Here is a 16,290-nt window from a genome sequence, read left to right as displayed (position 1 = left end):
CAGAAATGTATACTTAGTGACAAAAGCTATGCAATCAACATGAAATCTACACTGACTTCAATATCAGTGGTAAGAGTATTTGGTCAAAATCGTCCTGAACTTGCACAGTGTATCTGTTACGGCTGTATGTTCCCTGTGCTGTTTTGTTCCCTGTCTATTTTTCTCCTGCACAGGTGTGGCCACTGATTGTCCAACGAGGCTCACCTGGATTCAGTGCTTAAAAGGCTTGTGCTGGCTTCAGGCAGAAGACTTTTGGGGATGGGACTGCTGTGGTTGTCTGTCAGGGATTGTTTGTTGTGTTTTGTCACATTAGTCTAAGTTGATCATTGTTATCATTTAGTTTGTATAATTGTAATAAATCCCTTTATTTGACTTGGTTAGTGTTAGTGTGTTTTAATGGGTTTTGTGGATTCTTGTTAGCCCCATCGGGCCGCCTGATGGTGGGGCGTAACAGTATCCCTCCCCGGCTTTTGCTAAACTAGTATTCTGGTGAGCAGGAATCAGTTCATGACTTTGGCAAGGAATCAAATGTATCAACAACTTTTAGATGGATTGTCATAAATGGGGTTAAGGCATTCCTCACTCTCCCAGGGTGATTTGCATCAACCTCTTTCTATATTTTATTTCCACCAATTCTTAAATGTAATCCCTAATACCTTCCTCTGCTGGTACCTTTATTTGTTCTAACTAGCAAATAACTATAGTGAGAAGTTTTTGGATTTACGTTGATGTGGCACATTGCTACTCGCACGACTGTAGACTCATATAAGCTTATCGAAAAAAAAAAAAAAAACATTAAGCCATTATTTTAAGTAATTTTCTGTTCTTAATTTGATTACAATTTCTCGGATCATAGATTTGTTTCAACCTTTTCAAAAACGTTCTCATACAGTATCTGCCTACATCGACAATGTGGTTTGTTTGTTTCGAAAAAAGTGTTACAAATGTTCAGAGGTTTATTTTGCTTATCGGAATAAGAACTTTCCCTCATAAGAACAATCTGTTTTTCTGCTGTGCAAAACACCTCTTTTCATCCTGTTGGCTGTGTTTGAAATTGAAATGCAGTTTTCCCATTGAGAAAATGTCTTGTGGTAAATTCTGTTGACACGCATCATTTCTCTTGAGATCGAGGGTCTATTTCAGCTGTCACTCTCGCTCATATCACTGTATTCTCTTCTTGGCTCTGTTCCACTGTTGTCAGCATGAACATTAAAAAATTGTGGAATAATTTGAAAAGGAGAGGGTAGAGTATTCACTGTGAACTGAGCACAACTGTGATCACTCATGCAGTAAAACAAACTACAAGCATCACACATAAGTGCAAACGTACAACTCACGAGACCGGCTGGAATCCCATTTTAAGCCTGATAGCTCCACTTTTTCCACATCATTACTGTTCTAGCATAAGCAGTCAAGACATTTAAGCTTGTCAAGATATCAAACCACAGCACCCTTGTCTGAATACATTTCAAGCCTGAGAAATTTTCATTTCGTTCAGACTGGAGAGCTGCAATTAGATAAACACCGCTGGCTAATCAGGTTGCTAAAATGCACCCAGGTCAGGCCAATGCTAATATGAGAGACCAATTGAGATAATTGACAAACATTTGTTTTTGGAGTCTTGAAATATCTGTGACAAGAGAGCATGAAGTTTGAAAGCTACAGATAACGAGGAATCGCAGAGACAGTAATTATGAATAATTTAAATTGCAATCTGGCTAAGATCCTGATGTTGCAGAGGAGCACATGAGAGTGAAGCTTTTCAGGAGGAAGCAAACTCAACTATGCCACCTCTGCTGCAAATCTATTTAAATAAGCATAATGACATTACATCATCATAGTGTGATAATGAATTCAGATCAGTACCTTTTAAATTACTGAATACATTTATAGTATCATATATTTTACTATTCAGGATGTTTAACAATCACATTTTTATCAGCGTTTAATTGCTATTTTTTAAAGAAAACAAAATAGCATGCAATGTTTATGATTTAAAAAAATAATGCTTTTCAAACCTTAAATTATTATTATTATTATTACTAACTACATAATACTGACTGCCCTGGTTACAACATATTGGTACATTTTAACTACTTTCATATTTATTGGTAAAATGGTAAATAGTTTGCCTTGGATAGGGGCACTGGTAGTAAAGTGGTTAGTTTGCGGACGCCATGTACTGAGGCATAGTATGTATAGTTCTCTAAGCGGACAGCCCTTATGACTGAAATGTCTTTTTAATATGATAATTAAATGGGAAACAGGTTTTTTTTTGTGAAGTGGGCTGCACATTTTGGGTTGTAACCGGGCATTACAAGTTGAAAACGTTATTCCCATATCCAGTGACTTTCAGCAGAATAAAACATCCTTCACAAAAGCTGACTTTCTGCTCAGTAAGAGTTGGACAGCCAGGTGTGTTGTTCTCTTTTTCCCTTTGCTCCTCCAGCTTCAAAGGTTGTTTTATTTGGATCTGTTTCAAGATATCTTTTAGATCTCAACTTGTTCCTGGTTTGTTCAGTTTCTGTACGAGTGTCTTTGGGGTTACAGATTAAAGATCTAAAAGATCTGATATGAACATCAAAGTAAGGCAACGTAGCTGAGATCACCTATCAGACCTTTGTCTTCTTTTTGTTTCCGGGGAATCTGATTAGACAGCACCAGTTTTATACTTGAAATCCAAAGAGGGCTTATGGCAGAGGTTAAAAACCATCTCACAGGTATGTCAAACATGTTAAATCACAGGTGCACATAACAGACAGAACAGGGCATTAATACTGACAGTCAGAGATTGACTGTAGCTAAAGAATCGGATGTACTGTAGCGTTTCGATGGTTCTGTTGGGTTTATCTTGTGGTATGTGCTGAACGAAATGGGAGTTATAACCAGATGGAAATTAGCATTGGAAAATGTGTCCATCTTATTTCCTCTAATTCTACTTTCTTTCAAAATCTATAATTATTCCGGAAAAGGACATCCATCTCTGTCAATTGGAAGCAGAATCAGCTTCTTATGAACTGAAAGATTTGGAGTACACAGGGCCTGAATTTGAGCACGGGTTTGCCAGAATCGAGCACCCAATATTTAATTTATGTAAGTCTGGCTCTTATAATGTGGAAAAATACTCCCCTGTATTTCACTCAGCAAACATTTGCATGGTTGAGTGCAGGACAGAATTGTCAGAGATGCTGCATCAGAATGAAAGACTTCTGTCTGGATCATCTGTGGCTTGTCTCCCTCTCTTCAGCACACACAGAAATAAACATACATTTGGTGGGGTGCTATGAATTGCGACTGTCTTACAATGCAGTGTCACCCAAACAAATTATGACTAGGCTGCCCACCAAAATACATTTACAGCTGCCCAAGTGTAGTTCATTCATTTAAGCATTTCTGTTTTCTTTACCTGCATAAGATCTCACACAGTGATATAGTGTACAATGTGTCCTTGCACTGTTCTCACGGACACATGCTCTGCAACCTGCACTGTTACGAGACCTCATCAGACACATTAACAAGTTATTATTTAGGAAACTTTTTAAAGCAGCTTACTCCCACCCACAACTTTAAAAAGGTGAAGATAATGTGAGGACTTTATAGGGGGGATTAATTTAAGGGCCTAAGATTAGCTGATTTAAAAGGATACTGTGATTTAAAAGGATACTGTGATTTAAAAGGATACTGTGATTTAAAAGGATACTGTGATTTAAAAAGGATACTGTGATTTAAAAGGATACTGTGATTTAAAAGGATACTGTGATTTAAAAGGATACTGTGATTTAAAAGGATACTGTGATTTAAAAAGGATACTGTGATTTAAAAGGATACTGTGATTTAAAAGGATACTGTGATTTAAAAGGATACTGTGATTTAAAAGGATACTGTGATTTAAAAGGATACTGTGTGACGGTTTGGTTATGTCTAACTTTTGTTTAAAATAACAGCAAGGTCCTCGCATTATGATTGTGTAGAATTTGTTTGGGGTTTTTGGTTTATTGACCGAAAGGACAGAAATTATTCTCTCTTTTTTTTTTAAATAGCACTTTGTGGCTGTATTGGGAGAGTGAAATGGTGGACGGACTTGAATTCCAAGTTAAACAAGAAAATGTTTTTAGAGCAGACTAAGTTCACGGGGCCTAACGCCTCCAGAAAATGTAATTCAGCCCTTTAGATGCAACTTTGCAAAGACATCATAAACTTAAATTAAGTCTAACCACAGTGAAGGTTTTTTTTAAAAAAGTAGCTCTGATCTGGTTTATTGTCCAACTTCTCGTCTAAAATCCTTCAGTTGGCTACTACCTTGATTGAGGTTATTCAAGTATCATCTGTTATCGCCTCGATTCTGCTAGCCCACTGCTTTCCCTCCTTTAGTGACATTGATTGTCCATTTGCATGGTGTTAATCAGAAACCAATTAGAAGCAGAGGATTGGAAATTCTGATTGATTTGCCTTTGCTGGGATTGTAATTGATTCTACTGAGCAAAGGACTAAGATCACTCATTTGAAGGGGAGTGTCTTAAAACTTAAATTAAATTATTTAGGTATTTTGTTGCTGTGCCCCGGGACAGAATTAGAAGTCAGAGACAAAGCCATTGAATTTGTGACTGGATGGCGCCATTCTTTATCCAAGGAGCACTGCTGGATTTCACATCCCACTTGACAAATTTAAGGGTTAGTTCTTGAGTTTTAAGCTTTAGGAGAGTTCTCTTAGTTCACAAGTATTGACCAATCCATCCTGAGGCACAGGAATAACATGTGGACTCTTCAGAAGGGTGGCATGTCCCTATAACTCTTTTTCGAATAGCAGTGCAGAGCTTCTGAGGATTTTAGCCAAGCAGGAGTAAAGGGCAGCCAGTCAGACCGAAGTATAATGTGTCTGCAGTGGAGATTATGCCTTTAAATAACCTTGACTTTGGCCAAATTGGGCATGAGTCTGGGGAAAGTAATCTGGGCTCCCTCTGAGGAAGGATAAAACGAAAGTATTTGACGAAACCAGCCCTTTCCAATAAGCATGGCCGCCTTTTGTGAGAAAGGCAGGAACCCAGTAAAACATTAAAGTTCATTCACAAAATACAGAGACACCTTGCTGACCAAATTACACTCATTTAAAACAACTAAAGCACGAATCAAACATTTGATACAACCTAGATTTGCCTGAGCCGAACCTCAAAGGGATGAACTTCAAACGTTAATGCTGTAATTTAAGCTATGAATCAATAATGTTATTGCGCCTTTTTTTAGAATCCGTGGCGTCATTGTAGGAGTTGAAGTAGGGCATATTCTATGCAGTTTGGCATCTTGTGGGGAAATTGTCAAAAAGTGCAAAAGACTATCACAGATCTTTTTTCCCCTTTTTTTTCTGTGACTGTTCTTCTTGCTGTTTCTCTGATTCAGCCTTCCTCGTGCATTCACGACACAGGAAATGGATCTCCACTGTTTTGAGGAAGGAGGAAAATTGAGCCATTTTTCCGCTCATTATTCCTCCTCCTCGAGAATCCCTTTCTTGTGTTCCTCTCAAACAAAATGTCCTGCGCTGTCACAGATCTTTTGTCTTCTATACACTGTCAGCACTATCTAAAGCCCACGAGTCATACAATATAACCACTTCATCTACTCCGCAGTGCTTTTGCTTTTACATATTCTACTCTTCATTGCCTTATGGCTCATCCTCTCTCTCTATATTCCCCTGTTTACATTTTTCCCTGCAACCACTCTCTTCCCCACCTTCATCTCTCGTCTCCTTATAAAACCCACATCTCTGTCTCGCCTCTCCTCTCCATACACATCTCTCATCTCTCCTTGTATCCCTGCCATATAAATAATTGATGGCCCATCTTTGACTCGACTGCCGTAGTTAAAGGACGACCAAAGTCCTGAGGACAACATCAATAGTGAGTTAAAAGTAAAGCTGAAGCTTACGCACAGTCTGCTTGACGCACTTTCACGGGAGTCCCTCTTTACTAATGACCTACTTGGATTTTAGATAAAAGTATTTTTTTTTCTTTTTTATCTGACAACTTCAGAAGACTTGGGGCTTTATGCAGACCTTGCAAATGGGACTTAAGGGTTCCCTATGCTGGATTCTTACATCACTTTGTGGATAGCTTGCTCGATGCTGAGAGTCAGAATTGAGACATCATGCAGAAGTCTTCAGCATCAGTTTATTTAGAGAGCAGATTTGGCACTTCTTCATTGTTGCAAGAAATTGCACCCCGTGTCATTTGTCTTTTCTAATGCTCTTTTATCTCCGTCTCGTTGAGGCATCCAAACTATGATGTAATTATGTTTGCAGGTCCCAATACATAGTCTAATTTTGACTGAGCAATGTGATTGGCAGAGAGGAAGCCCACCTGTGATGTTATGCAGCAAACAACCAGCTGTGCAAGTGTAATGATTACTGTGATAAACATGGAATGGCTGGAAAAGACTTTGGAAAACATAAAAGCTCCACTTATCAAGAGTTTTGACAACACTGCACCAAAGTACTCCGAGAAAGACTTATTCAAATTGAAAGACCTAGAGGGAAGTATCAATATCTACCATATGGTTCAATCTCACAGCTCTTATCAACCCTTTTCCAGCAACAACAAAAAGCTTTTTTCGATAATATAATAATTTAAAATTATGTGCGACCTGCTGAGCATCCAACACAAAGCTCAACAAACGGCCAAAAATAGCTAACAGCTAAAATCAGAAAGCTTTTCATGAAGAGTTGGTTGTGAGCAATATTAGGGTGCATAACTGTTTAATCATAGTTTAGTCATATACATGTTCAAAGAAAATTGTGTCTCCTGTAAGTAAAGGAAAAAATAGCAGTAGCCATGATGGCATGGCTATGAATCTGTTAAAGGCACGTCCATAAGCAGCATGCTGAGGAGGATTACAGTGTTTTTATACTCTGAATGACATCACAACCTTACTGTGATAAAGCTTTTATAAACAGTATATAAAGTGCCATATTTTTGTATTTATACTGGGACTGTTCTCTTAACTTGCACTCTTACAACTTCATGTTCGACTACATTTCAGCAATATTGTATTTTGTTAATTAATCTGTATCTTTCCCAGAGAGGAAGTGAGAGTTTGCTGATAGTTGCTCGTCTAACAAAGGCAAAACAATGACAGTCTGGTGCAGTCTGGTATGAAGAAGACTTGGCTGAGCAGGGTAATGAATGAAGAGGAAAGTCTATCACCTCCATGTCATGCCTCGCGTCCAATCAGATTATTTGGCAACTTTTCTTCAATAGCATCAATGGTATACAAATGTTCTTGAACCCCTTAGTGGCCTCCTCATTCAGTTTTTTCAGTTTAAATGTAAAAGAGGAAATGTTACTTTTTTTAAGGTATTTTGTTCCTGTGTGACTATGGACAGGGTTAAATTGTGGTCAGGGGGAAAAAGGTGGAAAAAAGTTCAAACACTTGCTTTACTTTTGCTAGTATAATGGCAGTTGCTAGTTTGGGAACGAAACAAATCTGTGATCTTGTGTTTATTTTCATAAATATGGTCCACCTTTAGTTCGGACAGATTTTCAATCACTTATTTCAGATTGGTTTTACATGCCGGATGAACGTATGTCCCGTTATTGAGATAATTCATTTTAACTTTATTGTTTAATGGCAAAGGTCTGAGTATTATTGATGGAGGCAATTTAAAGTAGATCTTAGAGTGATCTAAATAGCCTTGGTAGACGACATCACACATGCAGATGAGGGAAATGCAAGTGCTTTTGTGAATTGGTATGGCCATTAAAAGGGAGGTGTTAAACAGTATAAGAGGAACAAGCCATGCCATTGATCTGATGAGGCAGCGTTGAATTTAGCTTAATCAAGTGAATGAATGGGAAATGCATTACAAGAAACCAAACTAATCCAAATGTGTCAACCTGCACTTTTTTTACCAAATCCTTCAAAACATCAGGTACACAGCAGAGCAATAAAGGTACTTGACTTTTTCTTTGCTTGTATATGTTGCACATGGAAACAGCTCCAGGCCAAATAATGGGCAAGAGTTTAGAAGTTCATGATAGTGTGTGGTTGTATCATAATGTGCGTTGTAGAGAATTGGCAAGGTTGCTGAATAAGCCAGGAACATTTAGTCCATCTCAAGCTGTCATATTTCTCTGTTCTTGTTTTTTTGTTTTTTTTTAAAGGGATACAAGTCTCACTGGTGGCATTCTGGGATTTTATATTACTTCTCCACACCCCCATAAAATTGGGCCTGACAGTTTTATTGAGCAAATTCCCACAGTGTTGTTATTTTGAGTGAAAATATTAAGCCAGCAATGTTTATTCTTAGTTTTTTTTTTTTTTGTGGCATTAAATACGTTTCATTGTTAAATCGCTTTTTATAAGAACACAACAAAAACAACAGAAAGTTTCCTGATATGTCTGAGGAAAAAGGGTTTGTAGTAGATATTTTTAGTTAATTCTTAATGTGACTTGATTTCCTTTAGCTCTTTGCCTAGTTGACCTCTTTTCATTGGAATTAGGAAATGGAATCAAATTAAATAGTGTATAAGCTGAACACAATTTTTATTGCCTCAGGATGTAGAGCACATTTTACCCCAAAGCCACTAATTTAACAAAACTGACTCTACTATTTAGCCCCGCAGGCATTTTAATGACCTTTAATGAAGGTTTAAAAAAAGTCTTTAATACAACTTGTAGGTACACAAAACCTCAAGAACTGCAAGTCAAAATAAACATAAGTTATTGACACGGCGCCATTACTATTTTCTTAATGTGCTTTAAAGGACAAAATGATAAACAGCTGAATAAAATCTTTAATCAGCTGCTTAAATAATGTTAAATCAGCTGGCATATAGGCAAAAACATAATGTACTGTGCTCATCAGACTGTGCAGACACTGAAGGCAACTGCACTAAAGAACAGCGATTAAAGTTCCACTGTGTAAATGTTAATTAATTGGAGACTGGCCCCATGAAAAGCAGGATATTATACTGTAAGTAATCCATATAATATCTTATTACCGCTAATATTGTATAATCATAATTATTTAACAACCTTATTTTTGGCTGAAGAAACATCAGGGACCTTTTTTTCCTGTTTGTCTGTTTGTCTATCTGTTTGTATGAATGTGTGTTAGGTCGGTGTTAATATCTCTGTGTGCTTAATCTTTCCCTTTATTAAAAGAAACATCACCAAGAAAACATGAGAACAATGTTGAGGAATCATGTTGAACGGCATCAACTCTAGACCTGGGAATGGTTCACTCCCTAATAGTTCGGGTGCGATTGTGCCCCACCATTCCACCTCTGTGCCTTACACAGACAGTGAGGCATAAAAGAGACATCAATATCCTGTCTCGAGCAGTCTTTGTAAAAGGGATTTCTTGACAGTAGAAAAGTATAGCTGGGAGTGGAATATAGAAGTGAAAAACCTTTGTTAGGGGAAGCCGTTTCACAAGACCGTCGAAGGACCATACAGTGAGTCCTGTGTGAAACCAGAATACTGCAACTAAATGACTCCAAACGAAATGCACCTTTACATATCTGGCATTGTATCAGACGCTAATAACCAAAGACTGGTGTGTTTGGGTTGACAGACTTATTGAAATTACAAGTTGTGATGTATCCTGTGATGTTTTGTCGTCAATGTAGAGAAATACAAAATATACATCACTCAGTATTTCGTGTCTCTTCTAGCTTGCAGAAGAAAGAGCTGAAGTTGAATATATTTTTGAAATCCTGGATTTGGAAAAAAACATCAAGGTTTTCTAGTCTTTTTCTTTCTTCCCATAGCAAGCACAGAGTTTATTTTATTTTTTTTTACCACCTGTAGCGGTCTTAAAAGGGAATTGTGTGAAATCTTTGGCAGAACGTCTCTTGCATCAACATGTTGAGTCTATTTCGCAACATTTACTCTGGAGCAATGTTGTGTGTTTTCAAATCTGAGCGCAGTAGGCAACTTGATTCATTATCTGTTGCATTGCCTTCTTACACTCGAATGTCTCCTGGAAATGTCTGATTACTGAGGGTAAGATCCTGCTCTTCCCTTTGATATATTTAAAATATCAAGGATGCCCACTAAATGTAAGCTGCAACCCAGCTTCAACATTTAAATGAGGTTTGGCAAAATCAAGGCCTTCATGCGTTTGAAGTTTGAAGAGATTTAACAAGGTGTTTGGTGTCTGCAGCACCTCACAGGCTAAAAGGCTGCAGAGGAGAAGAGAACCAAGGTCAGTGGAAATCAATGGGATTGATGTCAGATGGGATTGACCACCTAAATGTGTAAACAAGACCGAGCTGCCTCTGTCTGTGTCTGTGTTTGCATCAGCAGCAGGCTCTCTGATTGTGTTGTTGATTTTAAAAAGAATGTATTTTACTTTCAGTGACAGAAAAGCTTTATAGTGTTTAAGCTTGTTTATCGCTGTGGCTGTTTTTACACATTCTGTTTGTTATCTTTGATTCAAAGCTTACAGGAAAAGCTGATTTTATTAAATGTTGTTTTATCTTGTTTGTTTAGGTTCAATCTGCTGAACCAGAGCCTCTAAACTAAACTGACAGGGATCTGCAGCATGTGTATTGAACAACGGCTCAGTAACCTGCCATTTGCAGTGTGATGTTTCTGTCTGAGCAAATCCAATTCTCTCTCTCTCTCTCTCTCTAACTTTAGCAAAGTTTCCATTGTTGGCCACAATTTACTGGTCTTACTGTATGTTAGGACACTTGAGTGCCAGCATCAGTAAAGACTGCACTCTCTCTCAGTCCATTTACTTCTGCTATGCAGGGGAGTCAAGTATCCACATTCACTTTATTAAACCCATAAAATCTTGTGTTGGGACTGTCTTGGTTCTTAAGTGGTCCACAATGTCAGCAAAAAAAAAAAAAAAATAACGATGTAAACTATCAGTCCAACTCCAAGCCATGCAAACTGCTGCTCTGCTCTGAAAACACTTCAAAACATGTTGTGTAAATGCTTCATTAATTTAGCTGGTGTTTGATTTCATCACACAGACAGAGGACCTTACTGTAGACCAACACAGAAACCCCTCAGCAGTTGTGCAATGCATTCAGGAGCTAATCATGCCCTCTCCGGTCAATGCACCTTTCCACTGCACACCCCTGACCCATCTCAGCAGCATGCCGGAAGCACCACTCTGCTCCACTGAACTATTTTCAGACAGAATCGATACCACGTGGTAAAAAGCTGAATGAGCAGATCAACAGGAAAAGGAAGTCGAACACAGAAACATACAGAAAATGGTCAATTTCAAAATAAAATACCTCAGAGAGACTCCCGACTGATTATCGAAACAAAACAGAAACAAAGGGGTGACTGTGATAAACACTGAAAAACCAATATGTAAAGGTGACATGAAAGGGCAACAAAACAGATGATAAACATAAAAGCTATGAAGAACATACACTGTTCTGTGATATGAAGTAACACCTTAGGGAAGGAAAACAGAGACTAATACACAGAGTAGTCAGAAACAGATGAAACAAAAAAGACATGGGTTCAAAGATTACAGAGATGGGGACTTGAGTTTTAGACTCGAGTGGCACACAAATGTGATGTGAGACTGTAGTTGCTCCTGAAAGCCTTGAGACTGGAGTCAAGTTGACACCATGGCGAGCACATCACCAGTGTTTCCTATACACACAGTAGATGATAAATGGGTGAGCCGCTTGAATATATTTACTGTCCATTTTTACGTCTGTCCTGTTTTAATCCATACTAGATGACCATCCTCACCTCCCCTCGCTCTGCACCCCAGTGTACTTCAGTACTGTCTGACACCTGCTCTGTGAGCGCGCGTTCAATACCAGCCTCCTGTAATTCTACTGACTGGGGGGGCAACGTCTTATGTTAAATGCAAAACATATGACACAGCTGTTGTGCAGCTGGTTGCTGCAGATGTCATTCTGCACATTCTTAGTTTAGAATCGGTGTGATTAGTTAAACCATCAACAAGCCTCGGCCACATGTGGACCACCTGTTATAATGACGTCATATTGACTAAACTTTGAAACATCTTTTTTTGAAGCATAATTGAAGCATCTTGGTAAAACTTGCTGCTGATGGGCATTGTCAAAAAATCAGACACACACAATCAAGCTGACAAGCCACTGCGTGCAGTAAGACAGTGAGTGTATATGTGTGTGGTGATCTGATGAGTGACAGAGAGGATTACAAAACATTACATAAAATAGGTTTCACTATTTTCAATAGACAGAACCTGCTTGTGAGAGCTGAATTGCACTGTAGGTTCCCACAAGACAAATGGGAATACACATGGTTGGTGCCTCTTGACTTCTAATTCCATTTGTTCTCATCTGATGAAAATGGGAATAAGCAGGTGGAAATTGGATTTGCTAAATGATCTTATTTTCTTTCTCTGACACAACCATTTTTCCTGTCTTGTTATCTCAGATTGATCACTACGCACAGAGGGATCTGAAGAAGGGCCTCCAGCTGTTCGGCACCGAGGGCAACGTGGGTTTGACCAACGCCTGGATGATCGTACAAACCGATGTAAGATGGGAGATCACTGGAGAGGGTTGGAGGTTGTGTTTGCTAACATAAATCAAAAAGACAAAAAGCCTTCTCCTCTCCAGTCACAGTTTTCTGAGGTCACAGCGTTTTAAAAACACTCAGACATCGAGCTGCGAGCATCACAGCCCATTCAATATTAACTTTAGTGCCATTTAGCAAGTCAACTCTGAGGAAATACCTTGTCACAAGCTGAGATACATGACGTTTGGACTGCATTATTCATCGTGACACTGCTTACTTTGGCTTCTGGCAAGCTTCCGCCATTTGTCCCACTGATCACATTAAACTAACACAAAGTAAACAAATGTTGAAAGGTCACTGCAGTTTACACCTCCCCTATTCTGTGTAAAAGTAAAAAAAAAAAAAAAACTGCTAACCTTTTTGTGTTTTGAATAGGATCATGTCGAAGCAGGCTGGAAACATTAAATGATGGCAATCTGAAGCATAGGAAATGTTTCCACAGACAGTAACAAACACCCAAAGCTTTGATAGTTAAAAAGCTTTGTTAAAATACTGAGAGAGATTCATGCAAACACTGTAGCCTCTCTGAGGTAATCTTTGTTTCCAGCGCTCACTTTGATGTGCTTTATTCGTTGTAATATTTATATTTTTAAAATCCACTGTAAAGAAAACACAATGTGAGAAACCAAGATTTGGAATTAAGGACTGCAGAGGACGGATGCTGCTGCTGGTGAAAGCCTTTGAGAGACATCAAATGATAGATCGGAGACTTCAGGGCTCTCTGGACCTTTTATTTTTATTTTTTTCTCCAAATCACAGATACCAGTGTTATGGCTTGTTTTGTTCCATTAGCAAATGTGCCATAACCACTGAATGTTTGGCTCCAGTCTATGTCTGCATGTATCTGTGTCTGGTTTCTGGGAGGCTTATTGTGTTACTGTGTGCCTTTGTGTGTGCATACGTTGAATGAAAAAAAGTAGAAATGATGTCAGGGAACTGTATTGGTATGCAAATAACAGATGCAAATGTGTTTGTACATTTACATGTGTGGGTGTGAATGTGCAGGGAGGCTTTATTTTGAAAGGAACAAAGTGATTTTACAGCAGAATATGCCTGAATGAGGGTGAAAATATAGGTGCATGTGCAATGCCCACTTTTTTTGTGTTATTGGAATATTCTGCACTGTATGAGGCTCCATAAAGTTTGGTACCAAAGAAGAGCGTTAAAAGGCTTACTCTGTCACTGCTCTCACTCCCAGGCCTCCTTCATACATGCTGAGTCACTGAATCGATAATAAAGCAGATGTCCCTGGAGCAAGGTTCACCCTGAATATTATTAACGCCCGCTTATGTAATGGAGAAGGATCTACATACAAAAGAAGTGGTAGTAAAAACCCTCCAAAAGAAGAATGCTGCAACTATAAATCAGTAGTCACTGTTACCAGCAGTTAGTGATTGACTGGTTGTTAATTTTTAATTTTTATCATGCAGTTTATTATCAGTTCCTTGACTTTAAAGCTTTGCCTCAAATGCTAACTTGTTATTGAAATTCCAGTGCATGGCCATTATGAATTGAAAACTTTATCTTTTGTTTCCGAAGGTGAGGGAGTTTCAAATTATTACACATTCCCTGATTCTGTGCACGCTGTAGCGTCTGGCCGCATTAAACCTTTGTGGAATCAAAGTCTGCCGGACGAACAAAACAGCAGGGACACTTTATCTTTTCCCGAAGTACACTGATGAATGGAATTGTGGGCAAAGACATGATTCCATATCAAAAATCTATACCAATCACAAAGGGAGGAAGATGTGTTTAAAAAGAGGCTGCAGAGCTAGATGAATGAATGTAAGGCTTTGAAACAAATGGAAGGCGGATTATACAAAAGCTCTGCAGCTCAATAACAGAAAGATAAAGTGGTTTCAACATTCAGCACAGATACATTATTTTGGCTGTAGTGCAGTTTTTGGTAGGTACATGATTATAGCTTTGAATGTTTATTTGATGTGATGCATTAGCATGTCGGTGTTATTAAAAGACATGATTGCCTTGACTCTTCTTTATTTTTCTGTCACAGTTTCGATGCTGTGGAGTCACCAACCACACAGACTGGTTTGAGGTGTACAATGCCAGCCGTGTGCCGGACTCCTGCTGCCTGGAATACAGCGACAACTGTGGCCTGGACAACCCAGGAACATGGTGGACAGCGGTAAGATGTGACATGAAAGTTGAAGTATACTTTTTGAGTTTATACAGCAGCATAACTAAGTTTAACATTTTCAACAAAACAAAAAAGAAACATTCATGGTGACTGAAATCAACTTTTTATTATTATTTTGGTCCCATTTAAGATTAAAAAAAGCTATGATGAATCAGTTGTTTACATGGTGCACTTTTGTTTCTTATACAGTTAATGGTTTTGAGACATCTCCGGGAATTCATTAACAAGATAGCTACTGCTTTTAATATCTTCCTGTCATAGTTTACATAAAAACCAGCGATTAAACTCTCATCATAGAAATGAGAAGTCAGATTTGTTCATTCAAAATCAGGGAACCGTTGCATAAAAATGACTTATTTTTTGGAAACGTGGGGCAACAACAGAAAGCTTAATGAGCTGGAGATCTGAAGGCACATTTATAATCATGCATTAAAATGTTTGCTAATGTATTATGTAACACATAATTAAACATAGCATTGAAATGATTATCTTTGATTATTTGTGAGTGTCTGCTTTGGAAACATGGTCCTGTTTCATTTGAGATTAATGGTCAAAAATAGAAACATGCAAAAGGAGATATTATAATGTTGAGAGCGACAGTGATGGTTAGATTTCATTTGAGAGTTAATTTGTTACACAAAAAAAGGAAATGCTCATATAGTTCAAAAACCATTTCAGGACCATAATTAATTAGTCTGCTATTCTTTTGGATTTTAAAAACTAAAATAACAACCTGGCTCTGACATGCTACCATTCAGCACGGCCAAAAAAATAGACCCAACAAAAATCTAGGCCAGTGGTCTTTATTTGGGCGTTGCACAGCCTTAGCAAGCAGCAGCAGGTCATAGTGAGAGATTTATATTTTTAATCACCAGTATTGCAATCACTTTGGTCCAGGAGGACTTCACTGTTAATGATACTTGTGTTTGGCTTGTGTACTCATGTGTCATATTTTCTTAATTAGGATAGCTGCACTGTACAGAGAGATGTGTGTTTTGCCATGCAGACTGGTTCTATGTGTAGCTCAACAACCCAACTTTGAACTCTTGGGAACAAGGTTAACACCAATAATGTATGCTGCTTTGCTGCTGCCAAGTCAGAAAAAAAAGTTCAGTTTAAAGTCATTAGTGTCATGTGGAAAAAACAAAAAAAACACATTTGCTTGGAGGGATGTTTGTTGCGTGAGTGTAAGCATGAAAAGCTTGACAGGGTGTGCAGAGGATTGCATCATTATAGAGAGGAAAACAAAAGCTGTATAATTTTGGCAGGCTTATTTTAATGAATATGTAAAACTGGGTGCTACTAGAGACATTGCCAGGACAGCAACACTGGAAGTCGTAGTTAAAGAGGTAATGGAGTGTGTTGATGAGATAATATGAAGTGACAGCTGTTATTAATTATATAATTCAGGGCTGCACAATGAAACAAATAGGACGCACGTGCTATAAGTTAATTGGTCTGTGCTACAAATGATTTTACCACACCGCACAGGTGAGATAATATGAGAGAGAGAGAGATCCACTGGCCAGGCGGCAGGTAAGTAAAGTGATAGAGCAGTTTGTGACGTCAGAGAATGTAAATTGAATCCAGGT

General features: G+C 38.3%; 1 protein-coding gene across 2 annotated transcripts in view; it reads left to right on the top strand.

Moving 5' to 3' along the window:
* tspan4a (tetraspanin 4a) overlaps positions 1 to 16,290 on the top strand; it is a 130,301-nt gene that overhangs the window by 101,000 nt on the left and 13,011 nt on the right. For both annotated transcript variants that reach the window (XM_079338970.1, XM_079338969.1), the window contains 2 exons: positions 12,397 to 12,498; positions 14,555 to 14,686. In XM_079338970.1, coding sequence (XP_079195096.1) covers positions 12,397 to 12,498; positions 14,555 to 14,686 — 234 coding nt within the window. The remainder of the gene's footprint in view (positions 1 to 12,396; positions 12,499 to 14,554; positions 14,687 to 16,290) is intronic.

This window comes from Symphodus melops, assembly GCF_947650265.1.
Source record: "Symphodus melops genome assembly, chromosome: 3".
Taxonomy (NCBI): domain Eukaryota; kingdom Metazoa; phylum Chordata; class Actinopteri; order Labriformes; family Labridae; genus Symphodus; species Symphodus melops.
This window is presented reverse-complemented; position numbering and strand designations above follow the sequence as displayed.